This window comes from Mustela erminea, chromosome 6, assembly GCF_009829155.1.
Source record: "Mustela erminea isolate mMusErm1 chromosome 6, mMusErm1.Pri, whole genome shotgun sequence".
NCBI classification, from domain to species: domain Eukaryota; kingdom Metazoa; phylum Chordata; class Mammalia; order Carnivora; family Mustelidae; genus Mustela; species Mustela erminea.
This window is the reverse complement of record NC_045619.1, coordinates 67,479,309-67,497,496: the sequence shown is the minus strand read 5'-3', so window position 1 is coordinate 67,497,496 and position 18,188 is coordinate 67,479,309. Positions and strand designations below refer to the sequence as shown.

Here is an 18,188-nt window from a genome sequence, read left to right as displayed (position 1 = left end):
AGAGATAAATTCCGTTTACAAATAGAATAACAATTATTTACGTGTGCAAAAGAATTTCTAAGATCTTTTGCAGTTTTTTAAAGCAGTGCTATACATTTTGCTTTTAATCTCACACTCTGATATTTTGCTTAACAAACACTGCTTTGGAAATAGTTCCACAGTAAATTTCAAGACAGCCCCTCAAAATTCGTAAACAATAAAACGTGAATGAAGAGTTATAAATATATAATTTTAAAATTTATGGCTCAAGCTTCAATCTATAAGAAGAATCAACATTATATTTCTATAATAGAAAGGCAGTTCTGTTCAAAATGGTATGCCTGTGGCTTCTGTTTGTAAACCCATACATTTTTTAAATAAGAAACAAGACACAAAAAAACTAGTTCCTCACACAGAATTACCGAAGCGAAACGCCCTCCCTTCTTGCATCATGAAAATACATTTAAAGTACAACAGAGCTTAAACAGGTGTTAGATTTCCTATCAGCTAGCTATCCAAAACCCTCAATTTCGGGAATGCAGAGCCTCAGAATGTTAACCTAGTCTGCTGGTCTCTTAAAAAACCGGCATTTTCACGTGGAAGGAAAGGCACACAGCCTCTCGGGTTATACAAATGGCTCTCCCGGCTTCTCCTGCCTGGCCTGGGGCCTGCCAGTGGAGTCATAGCCCTTAGCCTCCTGTAACACCTTCTCTGTTGACTCATTTGTGAGTCATCGAATTTTTAGCAGAGACATCACGTTGCAATTCTGTTGTTAGGAGCCAGAGACATTCTGTAAGAAAGAACGTATGCATTTTCGGGGCTGCTGCAGACTGCGTGCGGTCACAGCCAAGGCAGCATAATGATGTGCAGGCATCTGTGTTTTTGGTCAGACCCTCCAGGGCTCTCGCTGCTGACTTTATGTAACAGACATAACCCTGCCATTTAAAGGTGCAGACACTTCTTCCCTTGCCAGGTTCCTTAAGACACTGTTACTCTTAAACTCATTCTTAATGACCCTTTTTCCATTCTTTTCCTTATCACCTTACCAGTCATGAGTATAGAGTATAAACTTAAGGAAATTTGGGGGTCTTTGTTGATAATCTGGCCCCCCCAAAAAAAGCCTATAAAATAGAATTTTCCAATGCATGTCAGCCAAGTATCATGGTTCCTAGAATACTGCTATTTATGTATGTCTATGCATAAAGACTGGTGGTCATCAATGAGGAGAGAGCCCAGACCCTGGGGGGGGGGGTGAGGAGGGGGAGCTTTCGCAATTTCCAGACGCATGTTTAGTTGCCCCAACGGGGGGCAGGAAGGCCATCAGTGACATCTAGTGAGCAGAGTCTATAGGTCTGCCAGACACCTGACAGTGCAAAGGACACATCCCCACAACAAAGAATTCTCCAGGCCAATCTATCAATATGGCTAAGGTTGAGAATCCCCAGCATAGACAAAGACACTCCCTTGAAAAATCAGATCACATTCCACATCAATATGGTAATGTGCAAATGGGTGGTGTTAGTCCAAAAAAAAAAAAAAAAAAAATCCCCTTCAAAGAGCCATTTGAAAAGATGCAGCCTTTCAAGGAGAAGAAACTAATGACTGTCAGGTTCCCAGCTGGGCTTGACACAGTTCCAATGTTTACAGGGTCCCTGTGGATGCTGTACATTTGTAAGATTGGAAATAATAGGCTCCTTTGTAGAATAAATACAGCAATTTGGGTCTTAATGGGAGCTCCGACACACACCGCCTCATTTCAGTGGCACCAGGCATTAACCTTTGAGACTTCAAAAATGGAAGGCAACATTTTGATAAAGGTTTCTAAATTACAGGAAAAATATTAACTGGATATTAAATAGAGAACATGAGGGAAAATTTGGAAAGAAAAATAATTAGCATGGTCACAGTGAACTCAGTTGTTACTGGAACCCAGATCTGAGGTGAGATAGCATTCTGGTTGGGGAAATTGATTTCATTTTTCACAGGCTAAGCTCTAACTGCTCCTTCGTTTTCTTTTTTTAGACAGAAACATAATTACTGCTAGGTGGAAAATGGTCTATAAAATGAGAAGCCATATTGTTAGCTTTACTGTTCCATATTTTTGGTTTTATTTACTTTCAAGCTAGGGATTAAGGATAGAAAAAAAAATGAAATCAAATGTCTCCAGTTGGTCCTCTCTCGGATGGCAGATGAGATCCAGCCATAAACTTCTAGGGCAAAGCAGACCCACCTGTGTTATATGCAATTAAAGTGTTTCTGGTAACAACCCTCTCACAGAAAAGTGCTCTTTGTCACCTTTACAGGTGAAGGAAGAACTTGTACTTCAAAACATAAAGGAAACACGTCTACAAAGTCTAACTTAAAGCTTGATCAACGCAAACAGCAAACCTCATGGATCCTATACTGCTTCCTAAACCTCCCTACTCTTTCTTCCCCAGTCAGCTCTGCCCAGAACCATCATCAGTAGCCTCACCAAACAGTATGCAGCTGAAAGGAGATAAGCAAAGAGATGGAATTCAGCTGCACAATTTGAAGCTTGGGGGTGATGCCCTTTCAATAGAAATAACGTGCATTTTTCACCTACTAACATCTTGGATTCAAAGAGTTTCCTTTTATCTGATGGAATGTTAACCTCATGGCATATAGGTAACACACACAGCAAACCTCCTCAATCCAACATTTGGGTAGGAAAAGGAGTCTCGGGAGGGCTATCTGACATGTCCAAAGTGACACAAGTCAACGGTGGTGTGAGAAGTAGAACTCCCCTGGTGCATAACAATGCTGAACTCACATAGAATATCATAAACAAAGACCCTTGAGCAAGAGAAAAGCAACCCTGACATCTGAAGTTTGGCCCAGTATGATCAGGCAGGCTCAATGTGGCCAGGAGCACCCCAACATTTGTGGATAGGTCACAGTGTCCTCCTGTGAACACGACCGATTTCACAGAATGTCAACATCAGACCTGGCCACTCCACAATCGTGTCTGAACACTAACAAAATGGGAATGTTGTCCAAGCCATAGACACTATTTAAGATCCCTCTCCCCTAATGGGTGCTGCTTCCTATAGCACTTACAACCTTAGCCTAGCTCTCACCTGCCCTTCCTATAGAGAAAACGTCTCTTCCTGACAGCATTCCTATCTACTGTAAGCCCCCTTCCTTAAATCCTCCCAAAGTCATCTTGTATAACTCCAAATCCACAGGTTCTTTCTATCACCATCTGAGAGGCCCCACAGTTCCCAGGGGATGTAAGTGCAACGTGTCATTAACTCCACTCGTTCAAGAACAGGTGTGTTTCTGGTAGTCTTTGGTTAGAGACTATTGCCCAGCTTACAGCAAGAACCAAAGACTCTCAAAAGAAGCTTTTCAATGTGGTTATGGATGGTGTTTTTCTAAATCACAGGAAAATGAGAACCCAACAATCCTGGGCTAGCTATTTGAAAACCGAGGAGAGAAGAGTCCATACAGGGCATAAAACTGAATTAGAAATGAGTGATCCAACTGATCTAAGAAGCCTACTTCTGTGTTTAGGGACATTTTAACACAAATTACAGTTTTCATTAGGCCAATGACTTGTTACTTCAGCTTTATTTCTATTGTAAATCTGATAGTCAGATGGAGAAAGAATCAAACAGGACTGACTCAGGTCCAGAAATTCTGATTTGGTTCACCTCCCCCATATCAATATTCTCATAAAACATAAAGCTGAGAGCCAATGCAAAGACAGAAATTATTTCAATTAAATATTACAACACTCTCTGTGGAAGGATAGAATTTTGAATGATGCAGTAATAATCCTTAGCAATTCTGAAAGAGACTGCGAAACTCCTAAGAAAATTAAATTATAGACTGTATCTATTTAACATTAAAATGTCTAGCTAAATTGCTAAACTATATAAACACATAGAGATAGGTACATAAATCCATCCCATCAACCAGGTTTTTTCTGTAACACACTAAATATCCTCCACTTCAGAATTTTCTATTGAATTAAGTCATGTTGTTATAATCAGTCATCCTCTTTACAAACGATGATGAAAGAGCAGACTGCATAATAATAAATATCTTAATGAAAGTTGGCTTTAAAATAAGATTGAGATTTTCTGAGTAGCATGTTTTAGAATATCAGAAAAATCAGTCATACAGCTGTTTGATGCCTCAATTTCTCCTCGTAAATAGAACTCAAGTTATTTTCAATCCGAAAGGATTGTTCCATTGTCCTCTTTTAATATCATGCCATAATTCAATTTCTCCTTCCTAAACATCTGTGTACTTCTGAAAACTAAACCTACACCGTATCTCCCAGATGCCCACTGCCTTCAGTGTTCTATCATAAATGGCCTCCAAGTTGCTACAAGTCTCCTTAAATACCCATTACTGAACATTTTTTTATAATGTAAGCCATGTCATCTTTTACTTTTTATCTGTGATCCACAGCCTCTAGTCAGAGAATCTCTCAGAATCCCTCGTCTTCAATTTTCTATTAACTTCTCAATTTGTTCATATAAAATATAAACAATATATTTGGAATTTTGGAGGGAAAAAAAACAATTTCACTCACCATATTTTTTCCTTCATTTTGAGCATCTCGATAATCAGGATTAAGCTAAAAAAATTAAAAATTAAAAATTAAAAAAACAGTTTTTAATCTTTATGAAAAGCAAATTAACAAGATCAATGATCTTTAATTCATTTCACTATTGTATCCTTAACTAAATTCAATATAAAAAAAACTAAGAAAGAAACCATTACTAAAATATTACAATTTAAAATATCACCTTCAAACTCTAGTGGCAGGAGACATGAGCTAAAATGTCATGTCTATGGCTTTTGTTTACATTAGAATAGTTGACATCTTTGAACAAGTTAAGAGCTGACAATCTCGCATCCTCCAAGAAAGCCTTCAAGAGAATTCATCATCTTGCTCACCACAAAATCTGCCTTTAACCAATAACTCAATTTTTTTTAGAATTAGACCAAAGGAAAGTCTTAGTGACAATGATTCAGTATCATGTTCCACAGGCTATATACACAAGAAGAGAATATTGAGCAAAAAAAGAGCTATATACCGGATATATATATATCAGATATGAAGGTTAGTGCATGAGTGTTGTGTGGGTGTTAGGGGTCAACAAAGATAGATGAGTTCCGGATATGCCGAGTGTCGGCCCACACATTTCCAGCTGGCCAGAATGCATACCTCCCGACTCCCGTCCGATGACACAGTCCCAAAAAATGTCTGTGTTGTACTGAAACAACTAGTTCATAATTTGTAAAACAACAGACTTATAAGGTGTTTTTTTCTCTAAATAATGAGTTGTTCACTTGATTTTAACTATTTGAACATGAATCAGTTGGTGTCTGTAACATGTGACCCCAGGCATTAAAGTCACCATTTAAAATGTAAGGTCAAGAGTCTTCCTCAGAATGGCACTTGGCTAGTAGCTCCGAGGAATGTTCTCACAACTTATTATTAAATATCAGCAAAGGAGCTGAAAAGGATCAAAGGCAAAACAGAGCAAAAAAAAAAAAAAGGCCTGAATTTCATTCAAAACTAAGACTGAAAAACAACCTACTCCCAAATCTACAATGAATTGGCGGTCTTTCACAAAGCAGCTGGTGCTGAGGGAGAAGCAGACACGTCCCCAAGGTTTTCTCTGAGGACTCAGCTCACTCCACCTCACTTCAAGCTAACAGCCTTGTGAACACAGGATACTTGCTATGGCTGCCGCTGTTTGTCCATTCACTCAGACACCAAAACCCCACACAGAAGTGTGTACCGCTGAGGAGCCCTTGTTAGACTAAGCAAAAACCTGTCTCCCCAGGACTCCCATTCACTGTCCCTGCTACCTCTGTCCTCTCATGACCAGAGAAATGTGACAAATCTTAGAAAACAAATAGGCAGAGAGTCAAGGGGGCAGATGATAGCAGAGGGCTTTCGAAGAACACTTCCTGAAGAAAGAAAGAGCAAGAAGAGTGGCTTTGTATGGGGGAATTACACTGCCTGACATTGTAGAAATAGCAAAGGGGTAGGAGAGAGAGGCAAGGACCGTAGAGCCCAGGTAGGCAGAGTCACCATGTGCTGGACCTAAGACCTACAACGGCAGTGTAGCCCTCCGGCTAACGACTGAGAAAAAGGATCAAGAATTTTTTAAAAATAGAACAAAATGACCATCCACTCAACCCATCTGGTTCTGCACAGAGCCCCCTTGTCTGGGGATAGTAAGGAAGGAAGGAAAAGAAAAAACAACATGAGACCGATTAAAAACCATGTTATGAGGGGACATTATTTTCCCAGAGTCTTTCTGAATATCTTCTCTGGTAGGATGCAAAATCAACTTTCAGGAAATGGTTGGCATATTCAAGAAAGTGTAAGTAAACATTTCCTCTAGGTAAGGACAACAGAATAAAATGAACAGCTGAAAACATAATACAAATGACATAAATAATAATATACAAATATAAAGAATTATAAAAAGAAGGATTTCACTAAAAATGAAAACGCAAATACAAAATTAAACTCCATTTTGGCAGCAATAAAAGCACAGTTGATGCTGCAGGTAATGAGCGATGCAGAGCATAAAAAAAAAAAAAAAATGGAACAGCCATCCCTCAATATAGAGGAAACGTATGAAGAAATAAAAATTAGGAAAAAGCAAGTAGTCCTGGGAGGACCAGAGAAGGGCCTATCAATTGATGGACAACAGGTGTACTGAAAAGGAAGAGAAAATTAGTGGGATACAAGCAATGATCAAAGATAATAGAAAATAAAGCTTTGCCCAGCTGAAGAACTGTGTATGCAGAGGTGACCATACCCCAGGAAAATCCACTAAAACGGACTGACACATTCATTTGAGGACAATGAGCAGAGGAGACAAAAGGGAAAACAATGATAGGGACATAAAATAGAGCCAGAAATTAGATTTAGACAAAAATGCTTACCATGTAACAGGAGAACGGATAAATCAAGTGTGGCATTTTCAAACAATGGAGGACTACTCAGTAATAAACACGATGAGCTACTGATATGGCAAAAAGGCTGGGTCTCAAAGACACAGACAATGGAATACTGTTCAGCGATAAAAAAGAATGAAATGCTGTCATTTGCCACGATATGGATGGACCTTAACAACCCTGTGCTATCTGAAAAAAGAGAAAAACAACTACCGTAAGATCTCATTTATTTGTGGAATCGAAAACAAACTGAGCTCAGAGATACAGAGAACAGAGTGCTGGGTTCCCAGAGGTGGGAGATGGGGCATGAGCGCAATAGGTAAAGGTGGTCAAAAGGTACTAACTCAAGTTAGAAGAAAATATGTCCTGAGGATACAATCAATGCCCATCATGGCGGTTATAGTTAACAATACTGTACTGCATGTTTGAACGCTGCCAAAAGAGTAGATCTTAAAAGTTCTCATGCAATAAGGATGTGTGGTGATGGCCGTTAGGCAGACTTAACTGCGGTAATCATTTCACAATATAGACACATACCAAATCATTATGTTGTACATCTAAACTAATAAAAGGTTATATGTCAGTTATATACTAATTTTTAAAGATACTGTAGGTAGAAAAGCCAGACACTGTATGACTCCATTTACACCAATTTGAAAGTCAGATAAAACTAAATTGTGGCTAAACAAATCAGAAACTGGGGGAGAAAAAAGAGGTACCGGGGAGAGGAGTGGAAAGAAAGCAGAGAACCCAGCCCAAGAGTCGCATGCCAGTCTCAGTTAAACTGACTAACAAAGGAAGGCAGGGGAGGGGGCAAGAAAAGGGGAATCCAGTTACAAGTTGCCCCTTAGTGTTAGGCCAGAAACTAGGCAGATTTGAGGCAGGACTTTTTCTTTAGAGATATGTATCTCAGGCTCCTTAAGTTCCCTTGAATGACAAATAAAAGAATTAATTCCAAAACCGGCTTATTCTTGCTTTTGGAATCCAACAGTGAAAGGCAGAAAGCCAAAAAGATAGGGAATTAACTGGCTTCTCATGTACTGATGAATCAAACACAAGAAGACACACTTTTCTTTAGAAGTCATGACAGTTCCAGCACAGTGCCCAGGAGGGGTTTATCTAGCTATTTTAGGCAAGCATTACTGGTTCGCATTTTTAAATTTGTTTTCAATTTGAACAATTCAGATTTTTTTTCAAATTAAAAAAAATAGCCATACTAAAATTATAGTTAAATTATTTCCAAAATATATGTAGCATGTTTAGCCAAAGATATATCTCATGGTCAAAGCATTCATTCAATAAGCATTTGAGTAGTTGGCCACAGACACTGTGAAGGGAACCCGTGCTGGAAACCATGATGTGTCCTACCTAAAATGTGTAAAGGAACAGGAATTAACATACCTTGGTCAAACACAAAATCATGTATGCCCTCTGAAATGTAAGTTATGTTCCATCCCAAAGACATTACTTTCTGAAATTCTGTCTTCATATATTTCACCCTCTTGGGTTACTCATCTCAATCCCTAAATTCAATCCCTAAGAGAAGTCTGGGAACTGGACTCCAGGCTCTGCCCTGGGAGGAGATACCCATGAGCTTCAGGAAAGGTCACCTAACCTTGGAACTCAGAGTCCTCATCTGTTCAATGAGAAAAGTCTATGACCAAAGCTTAATCATACTAATTATATTTCATCAAATTTTATATATTCATGTCTTTGGCAATAAGACTAAAGATGGTGCTGATCAGTTAAGACTTTGCCTCATCTTGTGTCTCTCTGGCTGTAACGTGGGGTTTTTTTAAATGATTAATGTGGAGTTACTGCTTAAGTAAATTCATTAAAGTGATAATAATAACAAAGAGAAAGAAGAAGAAGAGGAGGGGAAGAAGGAGGAAGGGGAGAAGCCACCCAAATAATCTATGCCTATATAAATTCACCAATATTAATTGAAGACCACATAAATATATGCTTTCATGTATGTTTTAATTATACTGCTGCTTTCCTCCTCTGAATATGAGGGCAGTAATTATTAAAGTAATTAGACTAAGGGTGAGCCAAAAAAAATATTATTTCTAAAGAAAGGGAAAAAAGACATGGGCATGTGAAGATTCCTGAATCTTTCAGGACTTTAAAGGAAATATTTCCTTATGTTAAAAAATAAATTATAAATCTGGCATTAGAGAGAGAACTTTTTTCCCTTTGAGAGACCAAATATGCTCTTCAATCATTTATTCAATAAATATTAATAGAACATCTATAATGGGCAAAGCATTGTGGCATATGGTATTTTAGCAAAGATGAAGAGAATATGGTCCCTGACCATGAGACAGTACAATCTAGGAAGGAAAATAAGACATAAATACAGTTAGCTGTAATACAAAATAGAATGTGACAAGAGATATAAGACAAGAATGAATAATTTATAAATAATACAGGTCAGAGGAAGGAGGGATCTGTGGTGGGCAAATTTAGCCAAGAATTATTCATGGAGGGGCGCCTGGGTGTCTCAGTCAGTTAAGTGTCTGCCTTCAGCTCAGGTCATGATCTCAGGGTCCTGGGATCGAGCCCCACATCGAGCCCCACCTCCTCCCTCGGCTGCTCCACCCCGCCTCATGCTCTCTCTCTCAAATAAATAAGTAAAATATTTTTTAGAAAAGAATTGTTAATGGAGAAGGTAGCATCTGAGATAAGCCTTAAAGAATGGGTAGAATCATAACTGGCAGAGAAAGAAAAGAGTAAAGAAAGGACACAGGCAGTGCGGGGGAAGGACATAGGCAGCACAGAGATGAGAAAATGACACGTGTTCAGAAAAGACCCATTAACATCATTTATGGAATATTTTTATATGCTTTTAAAGGTTAATTCATTTCCCCTTACAGTCCTATTAGAAGGGATACCTTTCTTTAAAAAAAAAAAAAAAAAAGTCTATTTATTTGTTTTAGAGAAAGAAAGAGCCAGCCCATGGGGCTGGGGGGCAGAGGGAGAGAAAAAATCTCAAGAAGACTCCCCCTGCTGAGCTTGGAGTATGGGGCTCCACTCGGGGCTCGATCTCACAAACGCTGAGATCATGACCTGAGCCAAAATCCAAGTTGGACGCACAACCATCTGAGCCACCCAGGCACCCCCTCGTAGGAGGGATTCTTCACCCCACTTTATAGATGAGGCCCCTGGGGCACATCAAGTGAAGTCTTCTGTACAAAGTCATACCACTGGTGAGTGGTAGGGTCACTCAGAAGCACAGATCCTATGATTCCAAAACTCCATCCTTTGGTTACAATACCATGTTACATCCCTCCTGCCTCCATAAAGAGGAGGGGTGTGATCCAAGGTGGATCCAAGTCAGCCCAGACCAATGGGTCTTTTAAGTCATAAACTAATGGGTTTACATTTTCAGAAAGATTTTGAATATCACTGGGGAAGCATTTGCAAAAACACTACATTAAAAAAATCCTCAACTGGCCATAGTTAGTAGGAGATGGAGAAAAGGGATGAAAGAGGCAAAGAAACCAAGAGAGTTGGTTCTAGGAAGGCAGCAGAGCCCTGACAAAAATAATCATGCCGAATAAAGGAAAAAGCCAATGCAGAAGATGGCATGGAGACACAGTCAGTAGAATTAGAATGTGTAAACTGAGACAGAAAAGTATGTTTGCCACGATGCAGGTTTTCAACATTTCACTAAGAAAATGCACTGTTTGATAGAGAAAAGATTCAATCATAGACATATTTATTGAGTTGCAATGGCAGTGGGATATCTGAGATCAAATTCCTGGCCCACTGCAGCCGAGGGGGTGAATAACAGGGAGACTATGAAGACCAAAGACCCAGTACAAACTCCTGAAGGGAGCCCTCATTTGAAGGGCCAAAGGAAGAAGTCAAGGAGAGAATGTCACAAGCCAGAAGAGAGAAGTGGCAAAGAAAGAGAGAGGCACAGAGAAATACCCTAAATAGTTAGGCAGTGAAAACCATGATTGTGCCACAATCAAATGAAAGACAAGTACAACTTTCACCTAACACAATAGTAAGAAGCAGACAGACCCCTCCCAAGTCCACAATATAGGCTCATTTTCTTAAAACAAAAATGTTGGTTTTTATGAGGAAATGTGTTTTGATCAATTTTTATGATATATAACATTAAAATCATCACTTGTATATTTTTTCAAATAATTATATATGTATATGTTCTTGTCTCCAATGCCTGACATTTCAGAGACAATCTATTATTCTGACCGACAACTCTAGAAAAAAAAAGAAGGTAAAAAATAACCTTTATTAAGTGCTTATATGTGCCAGCGCAATTCATATTTTGATATATAACATTTATGTGTGTGTGTGGAAGGCCTGGTTTGTGTATTCTTCCATCATATTTATTTATATATATGTATACGCAAACATACAAACCACCAACTATGGCTGATATAGTGCATGGAAAACTAAACACAGAGGTATTCAAAACTATAAACCTAATATTCAGAGGATTCTATACCAATGTACAGGTTCTTGAGTACAAAGTTTTTAACTAATTAATTAAATCCAAAATCCATTGCATCGTTAGGAAATAAGTGTTTACTGCCATCTGGTGGACGTCTGGCCCATCTACAAATAAGCTCGTTGGCTTTGAAAGGGTAATGATATCTTTAACAAATAAAATTACTTGCACTATTCGATCTATCTTGCTCTGGGAAGGATCCTATGGCTTTAATAATATCCCAAGAAAGAAAATGTAGAAGTAGTAGATCAGAAACTGTGATACTTGATTTAGAATTGCTCCCATGACTAGAGAAGAATGGTTTCCTGAGATTCCTGTATTATCCCCTTCAAAATGTGATAAAAGTCCTGTCCCTCCCATTGATATGGCTGTGAATTCTCCTGCCCCAGTACAGCAATACAAGTAAAAGATCCAGGGTAAATGGCCATGAGTGCACTTACAACCCTGCAGTGTATAAAAGGCAAAAATTCATGGCTGTTTGCGCTCCTTCCCCTTATGGTACCTTCTCCCTTGTATGGCCCAAGGAAACTGACATCACAGAAGACAGCTTAACCATAAGGCACTGTAAGTGTTCTGGAAGGCATTATCTGACAAAGCCACAAATGGCTTCGTTCTCTAATTCACAATTAAATACTTTTTTTCCACGTTTTGTCCATGAGCTTCTAGCACTGTATATTTCTCCAAAATGAATTCTGAATTCCCTAAAACAAAATGGCACTATATTTATAGTGCTATTCTTAAATAGCTTGCCATTTACGTGCTTTGTCTCTATAATTAGACTACAGAAGCATCAGCATATGAAACAGTCTAATTTCCTTTGGATAGTGTCCCCTTCATTTCTCCACAAACAATAGTCTCATTACAGTTTTCTGGAAAACTTGGCCTCCCTGTAAGTACGAGTTAAATTAGAATATCATGTTTAAGAAGTATATGTATAAGTAAAATTTTGAGGGTTTCTTTTCTCCTTTGTGCTTAGATTTAAGATCGCAGCCCTTTAAACTCACTGTGAGCTTTAACATGGCCATAATTTAAACATTACACAAAATTGGTGCTCTCAGATATGCACGCATGCTGGAAATCATTGCAAAGGAGATGTCCCAGTGCCTAAATGAATGTCCTTCTCTACACTGCAAACTCCCAAAGGACAAGGACCAAGTGTTCATCACCTTGGTTATCTTCACGGTATCACCTCTTCACAACTCCGTTGCTTCCATGAAATCAAAATGATGCTTCCACCTAGTACACAGTCAGTAAATGAGTGTTGCCATGTTGGTGTAACATGAGTCAGGGTTTCTCGATATCAGCACTACCAGCATTTTGGGTCAGACCATTCTTTGTTGTAGTGGCTGTCCCGTGTCCTGTGCTTGGATGTTTCTCTGCACCCCTGGCCTCTATCCACCAGATGCCAGTAGCTCCCTCTCCCCAGTTCTGACATTAAAAATGCCCCCAGACCTGGTCATATAGCCCCTGGGCAACAGGATCACCCCAGGCTAAGAACCACTGGGGTAGATAAAGCGACACAAGCCTGCCATTGAACCCGACTGTCCTTACCTTGTGTTTGAACTTTGGACAAAGTGAATCACCTCTCTGAACCTGTTTCCTTTTCTATAAAGTAAAAGGATTGGATTTACAGCCTCAGGCTCTCTCCCTGATTCATCCATTAGATTATCTAGTATTTACTGAATATATCTCCCATGTACAAGGTAACCAGTGATGAACCCCTGAATTCCAACCCCCCACCGCCTTCAGTTACCTGGCTTGCCAAAAAATACCAGTGCTGGATAAAAACTGTAACCATAATAACAGTAGAAGCAGTGAAAGTAATAATAAACAACGCGACTCCACATTTTTTGTCCCCTTCTCAATGGAAGTGAGGGGACTTCAGAATTACTGAATATATTTTATGTGCGAGGTGTTGAACACTCCGTATCTTCCCTAATTCCAAAATAATCCCATGTAATATATACTATCATCTTCTTTACACACAAGGGATCTGAGGTTCAGAGAAGTTAAATATTTGCTTTAGGTCAGATAGATTGTGAGCAGTATACGTGGGATTTTTTTCCCCCACTACACTAGGTTCTCTTTGCCACACTGGCCAATATAAGCACCATACCCTCAAAGGCAATTCAAGAATTACATAATCCAATTTACCAGAAATGCCTCAGGCACATTAAAATAATATTTCAAATTATCAGTATGTGTGCTGAGAATGGAAAGGCTGAGGGAAAAGGGTAATGCACAGCCAGATCCTGGTCTTCTGACAGGAACTTCCCTTTAAGGCAAAAACGGCTCTGTTCTCATCTTATATATATTTTTTTAAATATACCTTTAAAAACCTATCTAATAGGACTGTTTTCCCTTTATTACTGTTTCTGCTCCTTCAAAGCCCTGATATGAAAAGTCAGTCCACCCTTATTTCTGCTTCCTGGCTTCCTTGTCATTCCTCTGCCCTCTGGATTCTGGTTTCCACGAAAAATGCTCTCAATCACAAATGACTGTGTTCTTGCCAAATGCCATAAATACAGTGTGTTCCAGACCTTTCGGGTAGCACTCTCTCCTTTTTGAAACTCTGTCCTCCCTTGCTTGACATTTGTGACTCAACCCATCGGATTTTCTAGCGGTTTCTCTGACTTCTCAGGCTCCCCGTCTGTCATCCACCCTTGGAAGATGATGTTCCCCACAGTTTCAGCATCAAACACCTTCTCACTCTCCTCATAATGCCTGATGATCTCCTCCGTGCTGATGCTTGTCAGTTGAGCCAATCCCCAAACTTCTAGAAGATGCGAACCCTGTGCCTATCAGGCATTTTCACCTGGGCATTTTATAGCACCTCCAATCAAACGGAGTCAAAACTGAATGGATTATTGCCTCATCCGTGCTGCACCCCTTCCCATTTTCCCTGAATTGGTGAATGACATCACCAGTTCTCCAAAGCCAGAATCCTCCAACTCTTTCACCTAAAACATTCTATGGATTACGACTCTTTTGCTTCCATGTCTGAAAAATGTCTTCCCTTCTTGCCATGACCAATGCCACTCCCTCAGTTCAAATCCTCAACATTCCCTGAAGGTATCGGACCTCTATCTCCTCTCCGGGCTCCCCATCTCAGAGGCAATCCCTTCCAGTTGCTAAGGCTCCAGAGCAGCTCTGTCTACTGGAACTTTCCTGGTGCTGATGGAAATGTTCCGTATCTGCACCCTCCAACACCCTGAAGGTACTGAGCCACTTGAGATGTGGCTAGTGTAACTGACAAACTGACTTTTTCATTTTAATGGTATTTATTTTAATTAAAAGAACCAACATATGCCAAGGCAATTCTAGAGTGGTTGTCCTTAAACACAAATTTATTTAGAACGCTGCTCTTTATGCTTTAAAAATAAAACCAATTCTCCTTAGTTTAACAATATGGCCTAAAAAAACCAGCTGCCCTACATGTCTGGCCCTACTACTCCCCTGCCACCTTCCAGCACCACTCCCAATCTCACACACAGCCTCTGTGTGATCCACATGTATATTAGCCACATGAAACTAGTTTGTACAACAGCACACACCTCCTTCCCTTTGTAAATGCCGTCCTCACTGCCTGAACATGTGCTCTCCCCCTCACACACACCTGCCTTACCCATCCACCAAGCAGCACCTCCTCCAGCCTCCTGACCATTCCTTGTGCCTCCAGACACCTAATGCCGCCCCATAAGCACATCACTGTTCCTATTGCTATACTACACTTATCACACTGTACTGAGAGCTCCTCAAGGACAGAAGTTAGATTTTCTAGGGACATCACCGGTGTCTACCAAATGTTTACAAATACCCATCCAGCCTCAGTCCCAAAGGTAACTACTTCAAACCTTATTCCTCCTACGGATTAGATCAAACCCAAACCTTTCAACCTAAATCTTTAAGCAAAGGGATCTGTCACTCAGTAATTCCTTTTAGAACTCCTTTCCTTAAAAAAAAAAAAAAAGACCCCCTTTCCTTGAGCCAGGCTGCCCTTTTTTCATTGTCTGCCTGTGATGTGGACATTCTACAACCCTGTCTGTGTCTTCGTGGCAACTTCTACACTGGTTGTCCTTTTGTTTCTCTACCCACCTGCGTTTATTCCTTTCTTGGAGAACCAGGGACAAGTTCACCACAAGCAAGAGTCTTCTTTGGCTAATTTCCTGCTGACCTAGCTCCCCCTGAACACAGAATCAGTCTGACATGATCCTACCGCTGACCATCCCGTGGCCATTCACTGTAGACCGTCTTCCACTTCCAAACCAGGTCAGCTCTTTGATAGCAGAGACTCACCGCCCTGCTTCCTTCTCTCCCTGCAGCATTCTCCATCATGCTCTGCACTTATCAATCACTTAAAAAGCATATACTAAAGATGATGTGAAATCTGAAGGAGGGTGTCTGCCGCTGCTCTGAATTCCAAAAATAATTATTCCCAACTCTTGCATTTTCAGCTTCCTACAATGTGTGTCTTATTTTTTTAAGAAGCATCTAGATATTAAAGATAAAACAAAAAAAGTAAAATAAAAGCCATGGAGCCTTTTCTCTCCTTTGAATAAGTATATAATATGAGAAAATAAATAAAGCTAAGAAGTTGCAGATCCAATTGTTGGGAATGAGTTGAAATTAAAGACCTAGACATTTTTAAAAAGCAAAATAATAAAAGGATAAGCATTGTGTTTTAACTGTTGTCAGAGGCTAATTTCACCTATTGCAGAACTAGAACTGGATAGCAATCTTTTACCACATGACAACGACAGTTACTGATTTTGCCACACCTGTAAACACTTTCACACCAGTAGGACACACACATCCTGTGATGTGACTATACCAGGATCTTACTGGACCTTAGGCAACAAATGAAATATAAAACCCTAACCTATGGATGCCAGTATTTTGAGGCTAAGATTTCTCTTTTGATGGTAGAACACTACACAGAAGTATCCATTCTATTTTACTAGTTAAAACCAGTAGAAAATAAATTCCTAGCTTTCCATTTTCAGAGATGATTTAATGCTTAATTCTCCTTCTCTCACCTTGCCATAAAAAAAGATGTTATCGCAAGTATTAAAGGTCAAAGAAGAGCTCCTCCAAGTACACCAGACTTTTTAATGGACAAAATAGCATCTGGCATTTAAAGTTATAGTCTCTAAAGACAGAATAGAGTCTTTCAAAGTCTTTTCAAGGAATGAGCTACTTTCTATTTCTCAATTTTTAATAAATTCCTTTATATATTCAGGTCTTAGATCTTCATTAAAGTTAATAAACAATTTAATTCTTAATAATTCAGTCATTTGAATGTGTCAATGATAAAGTTTTAATTGCAGAAATTAACTAAGAAACTCATAATGTATAATCATGTTGGTTTTCTATAGAATGTCAGTAGTTAAAACAGCCATTGATTAAAGTAAATTAAGGGTGAGTCACTAATAAAAGATTCAAGAGAATTTTGATACTAATTTCTTATCTTTTACACCACATAAAATAGACTTCTCTTATTTTAGACAAGAATCTCCGGCTTAATTTTGCATCAAAGTGTTATTTTTCAAAAAAAGTTACCTCAAAACACTCATGATGTAAACAGGCCATAAATTACAAGGCTATATTTCATTTATTTGAACAGATTCATAAATAATAAGTCAGATATTTATAAAAGTAAGAGTAGTCCCTATTTCTCATAATAAATATAACCATGCCAGCGTCACTTCCTGGAGGCTTACCATGGCCCACATGCCATGCCAAGCATTTCACCTCATTTAATTTTCCTAATACTCGTATTATATAAATATTGTGATTATCCCCATTTTCCAGAGGAAGAAACTGGATCTTAGAGAGACTAATTTGCCCAAACATGGCTCCAAATGCCACTCAGATACAAATCCCAAAGTCTTCTTCCCATCCTCTAAGCTTACAGAAGCCTGAATGGGTTCTATATACTCATTCATTCATTCAAAAAATATTCATCAACTCTTGTAAGTACCAGGCACTGCCCTACATGCTGGGGACACAGTGTGATATAAAACAAAAACAAAAACAAAAAGAATCCCTGCCTTCAGAGAGCATACATTCTGACAGAGAATGTTGAGAAAATAAGATGTACAATGAGTCAGACAGTGGTAAGCACTATGAAGACAATTATCGCAGGTTAATAGGATATAAAGGGTAATGGTGTTGAGTACTCAGGGCTCAGCCTGTTAACAGAAACATCCTGTTTCCCACACCTCTTTCTCATCACTTCTGCCCCCCCAGTTCCTTATCCTCCCTGACATCCAAAACCGTAACTCAGATAAGGATACTAAAAATCCTAAGGCCAATTCTGGTTTTGAATCCCAGAGGAAACCTTCAATTGAAAAACAGAAACAGAGTTGAGGAGAGTAGAATGAATGTGTATTTTCATCCATCTAAAAAACAAATATTTTCAAAATTATTTTTACATTGGATAACCAAACTTTAATTAAGTCATTTGTAAAACTTCTATGCTGTTACGTCGTAGCTACCTGATTGTCAACATGCTTTTAGTGGAGAAAGAAAAGACCTTTATTTGTTTTGACCATTTTTATTAACAGTATTAGGACAGTTCAGTGCCTCAGGAAGAAACGCCTTTCCTCTCCAATGGTTTGAACAATAAAAGTCATCCACTAGTGAAACCAGGCTCAGTGAAGATGACTGAAACTATCAAGGCTCTACTACACCAACAATGAGTTGATCATGTCTCCAAGGCAGACATTCTGCAAGATCGAAGCTAAATAAAAAAGTCTAGAACAAACAG

General features: G+C 39.1%; 1 protein-coding gene across 2 annotated transcripts in view; it reads right to left on the bottom strand.

The window, feature by feature from the left end:
• The window catches only part of ITPR2 (inositol 1,4,5-trisphosphate receptor type 2), a 497,678-nt gene that overhangs the window by 372,160 nt on the left and 107,330 nt on the right, over nt 1–18,188 (bottom strand). For both annotated transcript variants that reach the window (XM_032347608.1, XM_032347610.1), the window contains exon 10: nt 4,544–4,588. In XM_032347608.1, the coding sequence (XP_032203499.1) occupies nt 4,544–4,588 (45 nt within the window). The remainder of the gene's footprint in view (nt 1–4,543; nt 4,589–18,188) is intronic.